This window comes from Engystomops pustulosus, chromosome 10 (assembly GCF_040894005.1).
Source record: "Engystomops pustulosus chromosome 10, aEngPut4.maternal, whole genome shotgun sequence".
Lineage (NCBI taxonomy): Eukaryota > Metazoa > Chordata > Amphibia > Anura > Leptodactylidae > Engystomops > Engystomops pustulosus.
The window spans coordinates 76,253,655-76,269,851 of record NC_092420.1 but is presented as its reverse complement, the minus strand read 5'-3'; the positions used below and the strand labels follow the sequence as shown (position 1 = coordinate 76,269,851).

The 16,197-nt window shown below is 43.2% G+C and overlaps 1 protein-coding gene across 2 annotated transcripts in view; it reads right to left on the bottom strand.

Annotated features, from left to right (window-relative positions):
• Positions 1-16,197, bottom strand: part of ABL2 (ABL proto-oncogene 2, non-receptor tyrosine kinase) — a 35,268-nt gene continuing 19,071 nt past the window's right edge. Inside the window, exons 1-11 of one of the 2 annotated variants that reach the window (XM_072128649.1) lie at positions 14,897-15,182; positions 10,021-10,191; positions 8,209-8,504; positions 7,837-8,109; positions 7,585-7,669; positions 7,318-7,495; positions 7,043-7,227; positions 6,538-6,690; positions 6,177-6,266; positions 5,567-5,731; positions 1-5,460 (exon numbers count right to left, since the gene is read on the bottom strand). In XM_072128649.1, coding sequence (XP_071984750.1) covers positions 3,941-5,460; positions 5,567-5,731; positions 6,177-6,266; positions 6,538-6,690; positions 7,043-7,227; positions 7,318-7,495; positions 7,585-7,669; positions 7,837-8,109; positions 8,209-8,504; positions 10,021-10,191; positions 14,897-15,008 — 3,228 coding nt within the window. In that variant the 5' untranslated portion in view covers positions 15,009-15,182 and the 3' untranslated portion in view covers positions 1-3,940. Of the gene's footprint in view, positions 5,461-5,566; positions 5,732-6,176; positions 6,267-6,537; positions 6,691-7,042; positions 7,228-7,317; positions 7,496-7,584; positions 7,670-7,836; positions 8,110-8,208; positions 8,505-10,020; positions 10,192-14,896; positions 15,183-16,197 lie in introns of those variants that run through there. The other variant, XM_072128648.1, reaches the window with a different exon arrangement.

Here is a 16,197-nt window from a genome sequence, read left to right as displayed (position 1 = left end):
AGCAGAGGCTTCAAGTTTATTTGCGATAAAATATTGCAACATCCTTTTCTCTTTTTTTGTTGTTTTTTTTCCTTAAAAATAACAAAAAATGATATATAACATGTCATCCATTCAAAAATCACATTCACGTCACATGTAACACTGTTAGCTGTTCACAGTCAGAAAATAAACCAGTGAGAATTAAATATAAAAAAAAAAAAAAATAAACACCAACAAAATATATTACAAGAACTATATAAAAAAACAAAACAAAAAAAAAACACTGGTGAATTGTAGGGAGCAAAGGAAGAGGTGTGCAGCACCGGCCACCCCCAGGAACTCTCTAGAACATGTTCTCCTGCAAAACTTTATACTAGTAGTGATCCCGAGCTGACTCATTGAATTATACCTTGTGCAGGACCTGAGGGGAGGAGCTGGACTCTAGGTTCTAGTAATACAATGACAATGAGTCCTGCTCCTCCCCCCCTGGCCCTGCGCCATGGATTAACCAATGGATTAGCCTGGACTGGAGTGTTTCTTTAATACAGAAAGCATCACAACTCTTATGGGTAGGAAGACACAGAAGCTGCAGGTAAGTATTTTATGAGCGGCTTAGATATAGAGATGATGTAGGAAGAAGATCTTAGATCCGTAGCATTAAATCAGGGACCATGTGGTGGCTGGGTTTCATGGACTGACCACAGTGTTGGGGATGGGACTCCAAGCATCACAGTGATATATAATGAAAGGAGACCCTTCCTCCACGCAAAAACTCATATCACTGTGATGTACAAGTCGCATCATCTTCACGGTTGTCCGTCCGTGAAACACCACAATGATGTTCCATCAGCCCTCTCCTGGTCATACACTTATAGCAACTCCTTAAAGAGAACCTGTCAGAAGAAATTAACCACTTCCAGTATATTGTAAAGCAGATTAACACCTTCCACATTACGCTTATTTCTTTGGCCCACTGTGGTAACATCATCCAGAAAAATCAACTTTGAACTGAGATGTAAATTGGTTTCATGGAAGTGGAGAGTTCATCACGGAAGTCAAGCTCTCCCAGCTTCAGAAAGCATCCATTGCTGTAAAGGACATCAAAAACCAGACCGCAGGATATCATCTTACTGATATTCATGAATGCAGGGAGATCAATTACATTGAAGGGGGCATTCTGAGGTGGGGGGAGAGCTGGACTTGTGTTAAATTCTCAACCTACTTGACTTTATGCAGCCAATTCTGAATCTGAATTCAAAGTAAATTTTCTGGCTGATGCCACAACGCAGGTCCCTTGAAGCATGATCTAGAGGGTGTTGAGCTGTGTTACAATAAACAGATAGTGGTTTACTAGGCCAATTTATGCCGACTGGATCCATATAGTCTGACCACATCTCTTCCTATCTTTCTGCATACAAATCCAGGATGGGATACATTTTTTTAATAGAGAAAAAACAAAAGCTACTGTCAGAAATCTGTGGCGTTAGCTTATCGCCCCCAAGAACCAGAAGGAACAGCCAAGAATAAATCAAAAGGCCCAACCCCTTCCTTGTAGCAAATGTCACGGAGGAGGAGTTGCGGGTCATGATATAGTTGGTTGGTTGGTCCAATGAAATTGGTGGGTGACATAAATTAAATTTGTATGTATTGTCTTATTCTACGTGGCACAGCCCGGATGCATTGATAGCCTATAGTCCTATACACACGTCAGATGTTCTTCACGGTTTATTGATCCAACCCAATCCTCCCGGATCAGAGAAGTGCGTGCAAGTTGTGTGTGTAACTAAAAACCCAGATGGCACTGGGCTGTCACCCTAGAGCGGTCTGACTGAAATCTGTTCCGTCTCTGATGTAAATCCTATGATTTTTTACACTTCTCGGGAAGTGACTTTAGTGTTCGAGTCCACTCAAAGCATAAAAATACAGAATCCAACTCATAAAGGACCCAATCCTCAGTTATGTGCAGCTCAGGCACCATTGACGCTCATAGGAACTGAGCTGCAGTAACAAGGATTGGCCACAACGTATACATCAGAGCAGTTGCTCGTTGAGCTCATGGGCATTGGACCCCAACTGAACCAATTTTAATAAAAGTGACTATGGATAGGTAATCAATATGCCTGGAAAGCCCCTCAAAGTGTGTGTCTGGCACCTCCCCGCAGCAGCTTTATAGACTGGTCAGAGGTCACTGGCCCTTGTGTATGGCAGAAGACATTCATGATGTGTGCAGAAATGACAAGGATGAAGAGCGGACCACTACTAGTACATGCAGCAAATACCAAAAGATTAAAAAAAATACTACATTCAGGTGGCCGAAATGTGACGTGCGGTGGAAAGGTGCCGAGGCACAGACACCGGTCAGATCTAACAGAATAAAAGGTGCATTCACTGTGCTCAATATGTCCTGGTGGGGGAGAGGAGATGCCATACTATATCCCTATACATAATGCTACGCCTCACCTCTGCAGGTTACCTGTGCTGACGTCTGCGCTCTACATTCATGGGATCCACTATATGGATAAAGGTCACAAAGTTCTGCTGATTTTGCCCCTAGGATACTGAAATGGAGATGTTGCAGATATATATATATCTAACCGTCATCGCCTCTTTGTACATCTGTGGAGAAGACAAATCACCTTCGTTGACCTTAGAATCCGCAGGGAGAATGACACTCTATAATAAAGCCAATCTAGTATCTCCATCCATCCCCCACCGTGTGGTTACATTCAGATTGTAGTGTTCATGGCCGTGGCCTGTACGTGCAGTGTATGAGCGCAGGCTCCGCTCCTCTAGATCTCCGTCTATGTCCTGACTCCAGTTATGACCGTGTTCCAGTACTGCCCAGGAACAGCAGTTCAGACCATTGCATTCATTGACTTATGTGTACACAGACGGCATCGACGGTGATCACAATACTCCCATATACATATTACGCTTTACAAAAAGAGAGAGGGCATACCCAAAGTGAGGTTACAATAGATCATTCTCTGTACAAAATCTGGAGGAACATCGAAATAACTCCATGAACGAGTGGCATCCATCAGGTTGGTGTAACACGTGTATTGCCGACGGTGGCCGAAGCAGTCACGTTACGAGATGCATAGAAAACATGCTATGCTGCAAAGGGCAGCGCCGTATCCAACTAGAAAAAAAAAATAGCACAATTCCCCTAAAAAGTCAGATTGCATGACATATACTTACATGGTGGCGACATTACTAGTGTTCCCATTTCTTACATACAGTGGAGGGTGCATAAATAAATATTCAAGGGAATGGCACCTGCCGGAAATATAGGAACTAGAAGGTGAAATAAAATAGGTCATGCAGACACTTGAACCTGTCAGGACCCTCTCTGTATCCGATGCAACGGTCACCACCGAAGAAGACTGCCTCCTCCATCAGGAGAGGTGGGATGAGGTAAGAGGCATCGTCTTGGGCGCTTCTACAAACTTCCATCGCCGCTCTCCTCAAAGTCAGGCTACAAGCTATTAATATAGCCCAGAAACCTGGCCCTTAAAAAAAGAAGGAGGTACAAAGCTAAAACATACCATGGCGTGCACATACACCCTCTAACAACCCATACACCTCGAAAGGGTATCTTTACTTCCCGAACTGTATTGTTGGACCCATGGTGAAAATAAAGCTCCAAAAAAAGGAGAAATTAGATTTAACCTGAGATGTAAAAGGACAAAAAAAAAAAAAAGCAAAGCAAACATGATTTAAAAAAAAAAAATCTGAAAGTAAAATGTCTCTTTTTATAGTGTTAAAATATTTTTTGTATGTTTTGCTGGATTTTCATTTTTCGGTCTAATCCAGCTTAGTATTTTACCTTTAGCAACAGAAAGGTTAACCCTCCCGAAGACAAAGTTATGACCCATCTGTCCCACACTTGTCAGATTGGCGCCAGTCATTCTATGGTGGTACAATAGAAACCATTGCATTACATGCAAGACCCCCATGGCTACCTCTGCACCACATCGCTGATCTCCTGTACACAGGACAGTAAGTTATTGAGGACAGGGTTTGGACCCTGGGAAGCAGAGGACACACCTCCTGCCCCAGAACCTGCGGAAGACACCTGCAGCTCCTGCAGACTGACTTCTAATCGGCTGACTGCCTCGCGAAAGGCAAATTTGTTTCGTGTCTGGGGTATGGAGTCAACGTATCCAGTGCAATAGTCCAAAAGCTGATGTCCCGTGTCGACCAGTTGGCTGTTGGGTTGGGGAACAGTCAGTGCACTGGATAGCATCCCAGCGCACTGCAAAAGAGCTTCTTTGCTTATTTTTTCTGCAGGGACCTTCTCTGCAGGTTGCTTCGGCTTCCTTAGCGCGCCCCTGCCGCCCCCTGCTGCCCCATTGGAAAGCTTTCCTACTTGTGTAACAGGTGGGGGTGGTGGCAGCAAGGGCCGGGAAGGCTTGACTGCCCTTTCGGTGACTGGCTGCGGAGCTGTGGATGATGCCGTCTCTTCTGCAGGTGGTGGTGGCAGGTATCGGACATTAGGAGGTGGTGGGGGAGCGCATTTTGGTTTCATCCGTCGATGAGAAGAGCGTTCTTTCTCAGAGCCAGCTGGTGACACATGTTCCTGAAGCAATTTGAAGGTGTGACCTAAAGAATCCATGCCAACCAGCTGTGTATCTGTAGACGCGTTCCTTGGGGAGGGCGAAATGAGAACCGGCACTTTATGATTGTGAGTAGCAGCAGGAAAAGACGACGAGGTCGCCCCTACATGCTTGCTAGGTGATGACCTCTCATCTACACCTGTGCGCAGACCACCATTGCGCTCACCACCTCCAGTCCGTGGAAGCATTTTGGGCTTTCCTCTGTCTCTACTAGGCTGTGGCGGGGCTATATCTAAAGCAGTTCTTGGAAGCTCCTGCTGGTTCTCATCGGGCTGTGAAGACACCGAGGCAGCACGATCCAACTGGATCTTAGTCCGATGGCAGTTTCTGGGTAGTGTCATGGACATCCTGTCTTGCTCAGACACAACAGGAGTCATGGAAGATGTGGAATTGGACCTAGGGAAAGGTTTGGACTGGTCCTCAGTGTTTCCTGGTTTTCCAGTCCGCAATCCAAATGTCTTTTTTATGAGTCGGGGCGTGAAGAAGCCAGATATTCCAGTCCAACCCCCACTAACTCCCCCGATGGCTTCTTCTGTGAAACCACGTTGAGATGCGCCCCCATAACACTTATGAGAGGCTGGAGAAGCCGGAGTGTCGAGACCATCGAGCTGCTGGAAAGCAGAGAGTTCTCCGGTCAGCTCAGGCCTTTTGTGGGGCTGGTTCTCCATTTCACGGAAGGAGCTGCTGCGTTTCGGAGGTTGCGGGGCACTCTTCTTCTTCATGAAAGAGCTGAAGAATCCTCCCTTTCGGTCACGCGTAAAAGTTGTTTCTTTAGAGTCTCCCAGTAAGCTTGGAGACTTGTCCCTCTGTTTACGTGGAAGTGCTGGGGAGCCACTTGCTACAGGAGATCCGCGAAGAATTCCTGTACAAAAAAAAAACCCATTAAAAAACCAAAAAATATTGATTCAGGTTAATAAGGCAGATTCCCACATATATAGAATAGATACCGCGAGGCATATCTATAGTACCTGGCGTTGTGCTTGAGGTTGAGTTATCGGATGAATCGCCGGTGCCTTCAATGTTCTCCTTATTCTCTGCTTTCTTCTTCAGGGTCCGCGATTTCGAGGGAAGCATCGGAAGACGACTCTGATAAGATGTGGAAGAAGCAGTGCGTCCAAGTTCCTCTGCTACTTCTGCAAGTGGGGAAACATGTCAGACCAGAACACATATGGTCCTCAAAACAAAATTTTTAAATAAGTTTATGAGGGGTTGTAATAATTTTTAATGTTATTCCATATCCACAAGATAGAGTCCAAATGCTTGCATCCCTACTGATAACAAAGATGGGTTCCAGTACTGAATGGAGCGGCAAGACAGCATTATTGACCTAGCGCAACATGAATTAGTGGAAGCCCCATTCTCATAATCAGTGGTAGACCCCAACTGATCAAATTGGTATCCCCTATCCTATGGGTATATAACCTCAGACTTAAATTTTTGACTTAAACGGGACATCCACCAGCCAATTTATGGTACATAACTAAGATACAACTGAACTTATGGATTACCATGGTCTATCTTTGGAAGCTCTTTACCTATAAAGTCCCTATAGAATTTTTTCTGGACTGTGAGACTTACCCTCATTTATATTGGAATCATGAAACATGGTTTCGAAGGCTTGGTGCGTCTCAGCAAAAGACGGTCTGTCGGCGGGATTCCACTGCCAGCCTACGGGAGCAAACAGCAGATTAATTTTGAGTAGAAACAAAAAACTAAAGGGAAAGTTAGCCATTTTATTCTATAATTTGAAGCAGGTCACCCAGGGTTTTCTAGAAGACTGCCGGAGATAGTAGTATCTAAATGCAATACCTGGCTATTTTATACCACAATACATGGAATGGCAATACACATGGTCCATCTTCTGCCTGACCCCCGATTCTGTGATAAGAGGGGGGCTGTTGCTAAAACTAAATAAAAATGAAAACACAATGTAACTCACATGCTCTCATCAGTTCATAGACCTTGGGGGGACAACCTTCCGGCTGCTCCATGCGATACCCTTTCTCTAGCAAGTCATACACCTGGGATAGGTCGATGCCAGGGTAGGGGGACATGCCATAGGTGGCAATCTCCCAGAGTAGAACTCCAAATGCTACAAAACAGATAAAACAGTCATTGATAAGACAGAAACACACCATGGGAATCCATACATGTTTGCATAGATATTCTTCTTTTTTTTTTTTAATTTAAAGGGATAGTGTCAACAAAATGAAGCCAATGCCCTTATTAGCTCATTGCTGCAAATGGTGAATCGGTGTCTGGTCTAAGAGGACAAAAGCAGTATTCAATGGCATTTTAAGAGGATAGGTCATCAATAAGCGATCACCACTAATTATCTGTTTCCGGCACAGAGATTAGAGCCAGAAAAAAAAACTCAGATTCTAAATAATCAACAATAAAACCAAACACCTCATATTACAGTTCTTTATGACACAAGTGCTTACCCCAAACATCCGATTTTATGGAGAAAGTGTTGTATGCAAGGCTTTCAGGAGCGGTCCATTTTATAGGGAACTTGGCCCCGGCATGAGCTGTGTAGGTGTCTCCAGTCATAAGACGAGACAGACCGAAATCTGCCACTTTCACTACATGATTTTCACCAACCAAGCAGTTCCTTGCAGCAAGATCCCTACGAAGGAGAAACGTACCATTACATATCACTGAGGACGCATGTTATCCACGTAACCAGTCATACCAATAGAAAGTGCAGGCAGCTCACCGGTGGATGAAGTTTTTCCTCTCCAGATACTCCATGGCGGAGGAGATCTGTGTGGCCATATAGAGCAGAACAACTGCAGTCACTTCCTCCCGGTTACATTCTCGGAGATAGTCTAGCAAGTTCCCAAAGTACATGTATTCTGTGACGATATAAAAGGGGGGCTCCAGTGTGCAGACACCTGATGAGACATGATAGGGAAGGTTAGGGGGCGCAGATTTCATACATATATAATACCGCACTTCAAACACATCTCTCATATGTACTGACCCAAGAGTTGCACAAGGTTGGGATGTTTGATCTCTTTCATGACAGCAGCCTCCTTCAGAAACTCTTCCACCTCCATAGTGTCTTCCTATAAGGGATAAACATCAGATGTGATGAGAACATACAGAATTACCTACAATTTCATAACCAACGGGTGATCCTACAGATTGACTCTACATAACTAAATAAGAACTACAACGTCTTATGTCTTATGCTGGTTCAGTCCGGAATCATACGGGGACTCGGTTTTCTTACCTTTAGTGTTTTTACAGCTACGGTGAGACTATATTTTTTCCAGACCCCAACGTAAACTTCTCCATATTGTCCCCCTCCCAGCTTGTGCTTCATGGTGATATCTGTGCGTTCCATCTCCCACTTATCGTGGATGGGGGACACTCCGTAGACCGTGGGCTTGTTGCGCTTAGGTGCAGGGTAGTGTAAAATAGTGACAAGGCCATCGGCCACGGTGGAGTGATGGTGGACCAGTTCGGCCAGTGTGTTGAAGCGGCTCTCGGCAGTGACGTAAACCTGGAAAGCAAAAAGCTGATCAATTTCATTAGTCCTCCGTGTAACATAACCCACATGCGTCCAAATACAATGACTCTGGTGTTAGCATGTGGTTCTCACCTTGCCATCGGAGGCCGTGTTTATGCGGTAGTGGTAGACTCGACCCTCATAACGCAGGGATATGGAGAGTTGGCCCGGGCTGCTCTCGCTCTCTCGCACCAAGAAGCTGCCATTAATAAGACTGCTGAGGAGATACTCTGCGGCGCTCCGAGACACAGGGCCATGGTACCAGGAGTGTTTCTCCAGGCTGTTGACAGGAGTGATGTAATTGCTGGGCACCCAGCCCTGGCCGTTCTTAGACAGAACCTCACACCATTCCCCATTCTGGTTATAGCACAACACACGCAGCTTCTCTCCTGCAAAGTGACATAAAACAACTATTATCTATAATATCTATGACACCGAATCACAATGTGACCAGCATACATTTAACCTCCTTTCTGACCAGAGCATTTATAACAAAATTTTTATACTTATTGGTTTAAGGGCCATAACTTCCTATTTTTTGTGCAATACTATAAAAAAAAAAATGTGGCTGCGTTTATTTTGTGACACACAGGGATAGTTAATTTTTGCTTTTTGGGGATTAAAGTTACAAAAACTGTAGAAAAAAAAATATTATCGTGATGTATAGTATGTATTTTTTTTCAGTTTTCAAAAAACCTTTTAAAGTTTTATTGGGGAATTTTAAAATATTTATTTACATGTAATATGTGTGTGTTGTAACTTTGCGCGTCCCCCATGAGGTCATAAAAGTTTTCACTTTTTTTTTTTCCAATTTTGGTTTTCACCTGTAATCTGTAAGAGCCCCAGTTACAGGGGGAAATAAACCCCTGCAGGGGTAGATGTTCGATCAGAGCTGTACTGGGTCAGCAGCTATGATTAACCCCTACAGATCCAGTGATCATGTGTGGGTCTGTCGGGTCTGTGATACTGACGGCAGTGCTGACTATGCTCCTCTCTGCATGGCGCTACTTCAGCGAGATGCTGTAAGGGATTGGAGAAAGAAGAAGCGGTAATAAATCGCATCTCCCTTCTCAGAGTCTCCGTCTATTGCTCAGAGCCGGAGACCCAGTCCTGCTCCCACGATTAGTACGAGAGAGGAAGAAAACTAGACTAGGCATCTGCACCGGCTGAAGTCTTTCGTCAGTGTGCGCTCGGGGACAAGTTAAAGGGGTATTCTCATCTGGGCATTCATTTATGCAAACATTTCTTCAATTGGATGTTATTAAAAAAAATGTTCCTGTGTGAAGATAATTTATCATAAATGTTGTCCCTTAGAAACGAGATGGCTTCCCCGGATACGACCACGTCACACTCTGGCAGCAGTGGCCAGACATGCGCTAATGAGCTCTGCCTGACCTCCTGGATTCAGCGATCATTACCACAGGACGGCTGTAGGACATGCAGTTACTCCCAGACATTTAATATTCAGAAACTTTTTGTTTCTTTGTGCAATCACTCCAGCAGACGTGGCAGTAACCAAGGACACAGTCTTGTTTCTAAGGGATCATATGACTACATTTATGATAAATTATCTTCACACAGGAACATTTTTTTTTAATAACATCTAGTTGAAGAAATGTTTATATATGGCAGATTAATGAAACTGAAAGTGACTGCCCAGATGAGAATACCCCTTTAAGGTCACCTGGCTTTAAATGGAGAGGGAAAGGGTGAGGAGCGCTCACTCCCCCTCCCTTCTCCAACAGACTGTGTCCTTGCCCTGGTTCTGGTCCGGGCGAGCACATGGCTGTGTAAATAGATTTTGTTCAACTACGTCAAAAGGCAAAGACCCGAATCATCTTGGGAAATCGGTACAGTAGACTGAACTCACAAAAAAAGTGAAGGAAGAAGGAAGAAGAATCAAACCTTTGGTGATGCTCAGGGTGTTGTCTCCACTAGCCACAAAATCATAGAGAGCCAGGAAGAGGTTGGGATCGCTTTCTGTGGCTCCCAACAAGTTCTCTTTGGAGCTCCAGCGGATGGCGTCATTGAGGGCTTGAGGTTCCGAGTCGCTGCCATAAGGACGGTGCAAAGCTTCTAGAAAGAAGAGAGAAGACCATTAGAGCTCAAGATAAGATACATTAGTTTATGCATTCATAATGTGGTCAAACCACCACAAAGAAAAGCAACAGCAATTTTACATTAAAAGCAGATAAATCAAATGTAAATCCAAGAATAAAAGGATGAAAGAAAACAAATTTCCAGTATGAAGAAAAAATAGATTAGTCTTGGGGAGCCCTGGTCCAGATGGGTCGGAGGAACGTTCACAGGCAGATAGAGAACGGCACACAGCATGATATTAGCACAATCTCCCTTGTAATACACATCTAGATTTTACTCTAGAACACAGAGACAATGGGGAAGATTTATCACAAGTGCTGTCCGGGTTTACATACATTATGTATAATGCACATAGATAATTGCTGCTGCATAACATTGTTATGCAAGTCTCAGTGTAAGAAGTGCTCTCCTAGAAATAAGACCGGGGTAACAAAGTACAGACACAGAGATAGAAGCTATTTTTAAGGATGACTACAGAGCCTGCAAGCATGGAAAGGGATTATAGCAGCTTGTAAAGTTATCTCCATGCTCATGGGACCCCCAGAAATCCAAAGAACGGGGGTCCCATTTTCACTAATGCGTCCTGCTGCTCTATTCAACAGTATGAGATTGTTGAAAATTGCTGAGCACAGCGCTCTGATCAATCCAAAAATCCCCGTAGACACTGAATGGGAGTGGGCGCCTCAAAAATCAGCATGTTATCCCCCTCTCAAGTGAATAACTTGAAAACTTGGTACAACCCTTTTAACCTCTTGCTGCTCAGAGACGGATATATCAGTCACTGATATAGTCACCATTCTAAATGTTACCTCCATTTTGTTTTAGTGGTTATGAAGCTTTTAAAGGGTTAACACGTTTTATAAAGTCTTTTTCTGATAGTTTGAGGGGTGCAGACGTAAGAATGGAGTGATATATTGGGGGTTTCTACGATTACATATTCCAAAGCTCATTTAAAATAAAAACGATCCCCAAAAAAAGTCAATTCTGAAATCTCCTTGAAAACACAGAAAACCAAAGTTCAATTTTTGACGACGTGATAAAATATAAAGACATTTTAAAATCACGAAAAACATAAAGCAGACACATGGGTAATGATAGTTAGTAACTAATTTGGGTGGTAAAACTGTCTGTCTGAAAAGGAGATGGTTTAGAATTTTGAAAATGACGAATTGTCATGAAAGAATAAAAAAAACTTTTTGTAAGTTAAAGGGTTCAAAGGTTTGCCCCTCTTTCTGTTTTTGGAATATGGGTACGAGTCTCCTTTAGGGGAGATTTATCACTGCTTTTACGCCAGTTTTCTGCACAGGAATTTGCAATTCTTATAGCGTCTACACCACCTCCGCGCCACGGAGTAGTTTGGGGCAAAACTACACCAGGTCTGACCTGCCGTTGTTTTGTATAAAAACCTGCGCAGGAACGTGGGCGTATGATAAATCTCCCCCAATACCTTCATCCTTTTCAAAACTACTGACGTGAAGAGTGGTGTGGATCCAGCCTGTGTAAGGGTAAAGGTTTATCCAAGTATATGATGATATATTGTGGTCATCCTCTGAATATAATGACTAAGACGCCAACATTTAGGGAGACCTCCAGTAGGCTCCTGAGGCGCTGTATGGTAAGAGATCAGGATATCATTACATCTCGTCCACCATTCATCCTTCCATTAACCAGAGGGCATGAAAAAAAGAACAAAAAACCTACTTTGCTTACATAAAGTTTGTATAGATGAAAGGCTCTCTCATCCCAAAAGAGGTCATTAACCATCTAGTGTTTGATCTGTACCAGCGCAGGGCAGGGGGACTCCTTTGAACATAGGTCACTGTAATCCATAACTCTCCTATGATCTTCGGCAGGGCATGAGGTCAGAGTAATGAATAAAGCTGCCAGCAGACGGTATCATAAGGTGAGACGACCCCAAGCAATCTCCAGCCCCAGTGACTTTATAGGTCTGTAATTTAGGGAATTCCCTAACGCTATAACCCAAGTCCGGCAGTCTGGAGGCTAAAAGAGGGCAGCAATGTTTGGTGAGAAGAGCCAGACACCGGGATAAAAATACATGACAGAACTGAAGCGCAGGTTTCCAGGCTCCTCCGCTGACCACTAGACAACATGACGTCAGCCCATCATGTGCCCGTTATAGACGGGACGGGTGTCATCTCCTAATATAACCAAGAACTACACCATTTCACCGAGCCAGACCATTCCTTGAATACAAGCTTCTTTTATGAGGATTCTGGACGACCAAAATAGTCAAAACAAACCCAATAAATGGGGTGCACCAGATCTGTTACAGGAGGGCAACGCTCCATATAACCCTGCATTGTACACACAGCAGGCACCTAATCCCCGATCCTAATATAGGATGTATGGGAACATCTATCTACACTAAAACAAAAGGGGTCCTCTACCCCCATTGCTCCTCACTGCACCTTGTGGCTTCATTTTACACCTATGAGGCTGATGGAGATACAGGATACAGTGCGTGATCGTTACCATCGGTCTTACAGGACACGCGTTAGACTGCGGCTCTATGGGGGGGGGGGGGATTTTGGGGGTCCCGTGGGTCTGACATATATCCACACTATGAATAGGTGATGTTCATTGTTCTAAAGCCACCATTTACCAGTATTGATGTTATCAATTTGTGATCCCACCACCTGTGGGATACATCATACCAATGGTGGTCTCTGCTGGAGCCAGGGACTTCAACTGGAGAACTATAACTTTTCCTCCACATTTGCAGTCCCTTTAGGAGGCTCCGCAAAAAGCAGAAAGTACCTTAACATTGCTAAAGACTAAGGCTTATAGGGGTCCAGACTGTGTCCAGATAGGGAATGTCGGGGGACAGAAGGGTTGAGTATATGGGATTTCAACATACCTAAACTTTGGTCGCGAGGGGTAGGTCTGCTGGCAGATGACCCTAAAATCAGGGAAGAAACTAAAAACTCCTTAAGACCACCTTAACAGGTGTATAAAATGTCCATGTGTGCTCCGCTAGGGATTCTGGGAAGGAAATATGCAATTATATTTATCGGGGCTGAGAATATTTTTGAAAGGCAGAGTCTAGATCCGCCACCCCCTGAGAGCACATGCACACTCAGCACATACAGGGGGAAATTAGAGGATTCATTTTAGGAAAAAATATTATATCAACTCAACTAAAACATGCAGAATAAGTGAAATTCTACTCCAAGACTGAAAGACCAAAACAATCCCAATTAGGAACGAGTTAAAAATAGCCGTCTGCCCCATAAATAACGCATCATAACAATGCAGACGATTGTCACCATGATGTATCTATATATAAGAGACTATTAAATGTCACACAGAAAAATACTGGGATCTGGCGGAGACACAATATCTATTACAGATTTATAGCCGTGTCCTGAGATGGTAAATGTCACCGAGTGGTTTATCACCGTACAGGTCAGGAACACTGTCAGCCATTGTGCTTCACTAGGGAAATCTTTGTATCTATGGACATGAAGGCTGCAACGTCGCTGCGCTCCCGCCGGCAACTCCACAGCTCACGCCGGCGCCTCAGACTTACATACAAATTCAACCTACAGAACCTTGTACGTAACAAGAGACTGCCTGTGTATCAAATAAAGCCATACACGAACTAGAAGGATAAAGAAGCCAAGGGTAATTTGTCTCCTCAAGATCCAATATTCCCAGTTAAGACGTTACAGAAATAAAGGCTGTGTTATCACTCATGTCATGACTTTTGTTCCCAAGCCTAAATAGATCTATTTTCAAATGGATCTACACATACCCCAACTACCAGGTTCCATCAGGTTTCAAGTCCCCTACTTAAGAACACCTGACTTACATACGACCCCTAGTTACAAACGGACCTCTGGATGTTGGTAATTTACTGTACTTTAGCCTTAGGCTACAATAATCAGCTATAATAGTTATCACAGGTGTCTGTAATGAAGATTTATTGTTAATCCTGGTTCTAATGACAACCCAACATTTTTAAAATCCAATTGTCACAGAGACCAAAAAAAATTTGGCCGGGGTTACAATGATAAAATATACAGTTCCGACTTACATACAAATTCAACTTAAGAACAAACCTACAGACCCTATCTTGTATGTAACCTGGGGACTGCCTGTATTAAAAAGTACAAAAGTATTGTAGTTTGGATTCTAGGTCATACTCGATGGGTCTGCGCCACCTTGTAACTATATATAATGCACATAAATGAAAAATACTATTGTGTGTGTGTATTAACAGTATCATACAACAGAAATATTATAATCCTTTCTAATTTGTACAGAATTGTCAAACATTAGCTTGTAGTTGGGATGAGGCTTCCAAAGAAAACCATACAAAAAAACTATTACAACATAAAAACTATTACAACAAATAAAAAAAAAAACAACTAACTAAAACATTGTAATTTTAGTCATAGTTTTCTACAAACTACAAAGTATCATCATGTATGCAGTAAATGTATATTCATATATAAAGCACATAAATAAAACAAAAGCAAAGTGTGACATGGACAAAATATAAAGAACCGTTCATCCTAAATAAAACATTCAGAACTAGGGAGACATGGAGTAGAGGAGAGACGAGTATAGTATTAACCCTGTAACTACAGTAAACCAGCGAAATATAGTTTTGTGGAATCAAAGAAAAGAAAAGAAAAGGTGTAAGACATAAGATTACCGGATCTAGGGATCTTGCGCTGCCGGGTGGCCTTATCCCAAAACGCTGTGCTGATCATGTGCCCCTTTCCATCCAAGACACCAGGAGAGGCCGGGACCGGGCCAAGTATCATGACCGACAGGCTGAAGAGACAGCTAGCAGCGTGACATAGATGCCGTCTGTACCCACTTTGCAAGTATGAAGACACTGGCACAGCGCAGGAATGTAGAGAGCTGGGCGGGGGGACGGGTGGAGACAGATGGAGGAGGATGGGGTCCGGTTACACGCAGGGGATTGCTGCACCAGTTGCTCTGTTTATGGGGAGTATGGATGGGAAATGTGATGGAAAAATGTCTTAAGCATTTCTTACAGTCAGGAGGGAGGGATGGGAAAACAACTGGGCAGGATTCATAGACAATACTTCAATTAAAGGCTCCCACAATGTAGGAGGTTCTGATGTATCCTATACAGGCGGTCCCCTACTTAAGGACACCCGACTTACATACAACCCATAGTTACAGACAGACCCATCTGACCTCTGGTGAAGCTTTTTGAATACTTTACTATAGTCCCAGACTGCAATAATCAGCTGTAAGGTGTCTGTAATGAAGCTATATTGATAATCCTGGGTCCCATTACAGCAAAAAATGTTCAAACATTAATTGTCACAGGGGCCAAAATTTTTTTTGTCTGGATCTACCTTTATAAAATATACTGCTTCGACTTACATACAAATTCAACTTAAGAACAAACCTCCGGACCCTATCTTGTATGTAACCTGGGGACTACCTGTATACAGGACTGGAAATACACAGGTCACATAGAGCACTGGCTAATACCTTCCCACCTCTTCATGCAGGTCTCAAGACAAATTCCAAATTTTAGCAATTAGCGAATAAATGATTTTAAAGTACACATCTGCATTTACACACTATGTGTCCGTACTACTTCTATTGTAGTAAATATAATTATTCTAAGGCTGTATTCACACTCCTTCCCTCCGTTAAAGTGAAGAATGGAGGTTCAACAAATCAGTTAAAGATCCCATTGACATCAATGTAAATTATGTGTCATCCGTTACAGTCAGTTTGGGCATGGATCCGTTTTCCATAAATTTTTTTCCCAAATGTAGGAAAAGTACTGCAGCCTCCATAATTTTTTTGCCATCCAAAAAAAACGCATGGATAACGGATCCCTGCCAAGACGGTACATAACGGATTACATAAAAATTTACATTGATGTCAATGGGATTTTTAAGTGATACAATAATCCTCCGTTTTTTACTTTTTTAACGGAGGTACGTAACAGTTGTGTGAAATGAG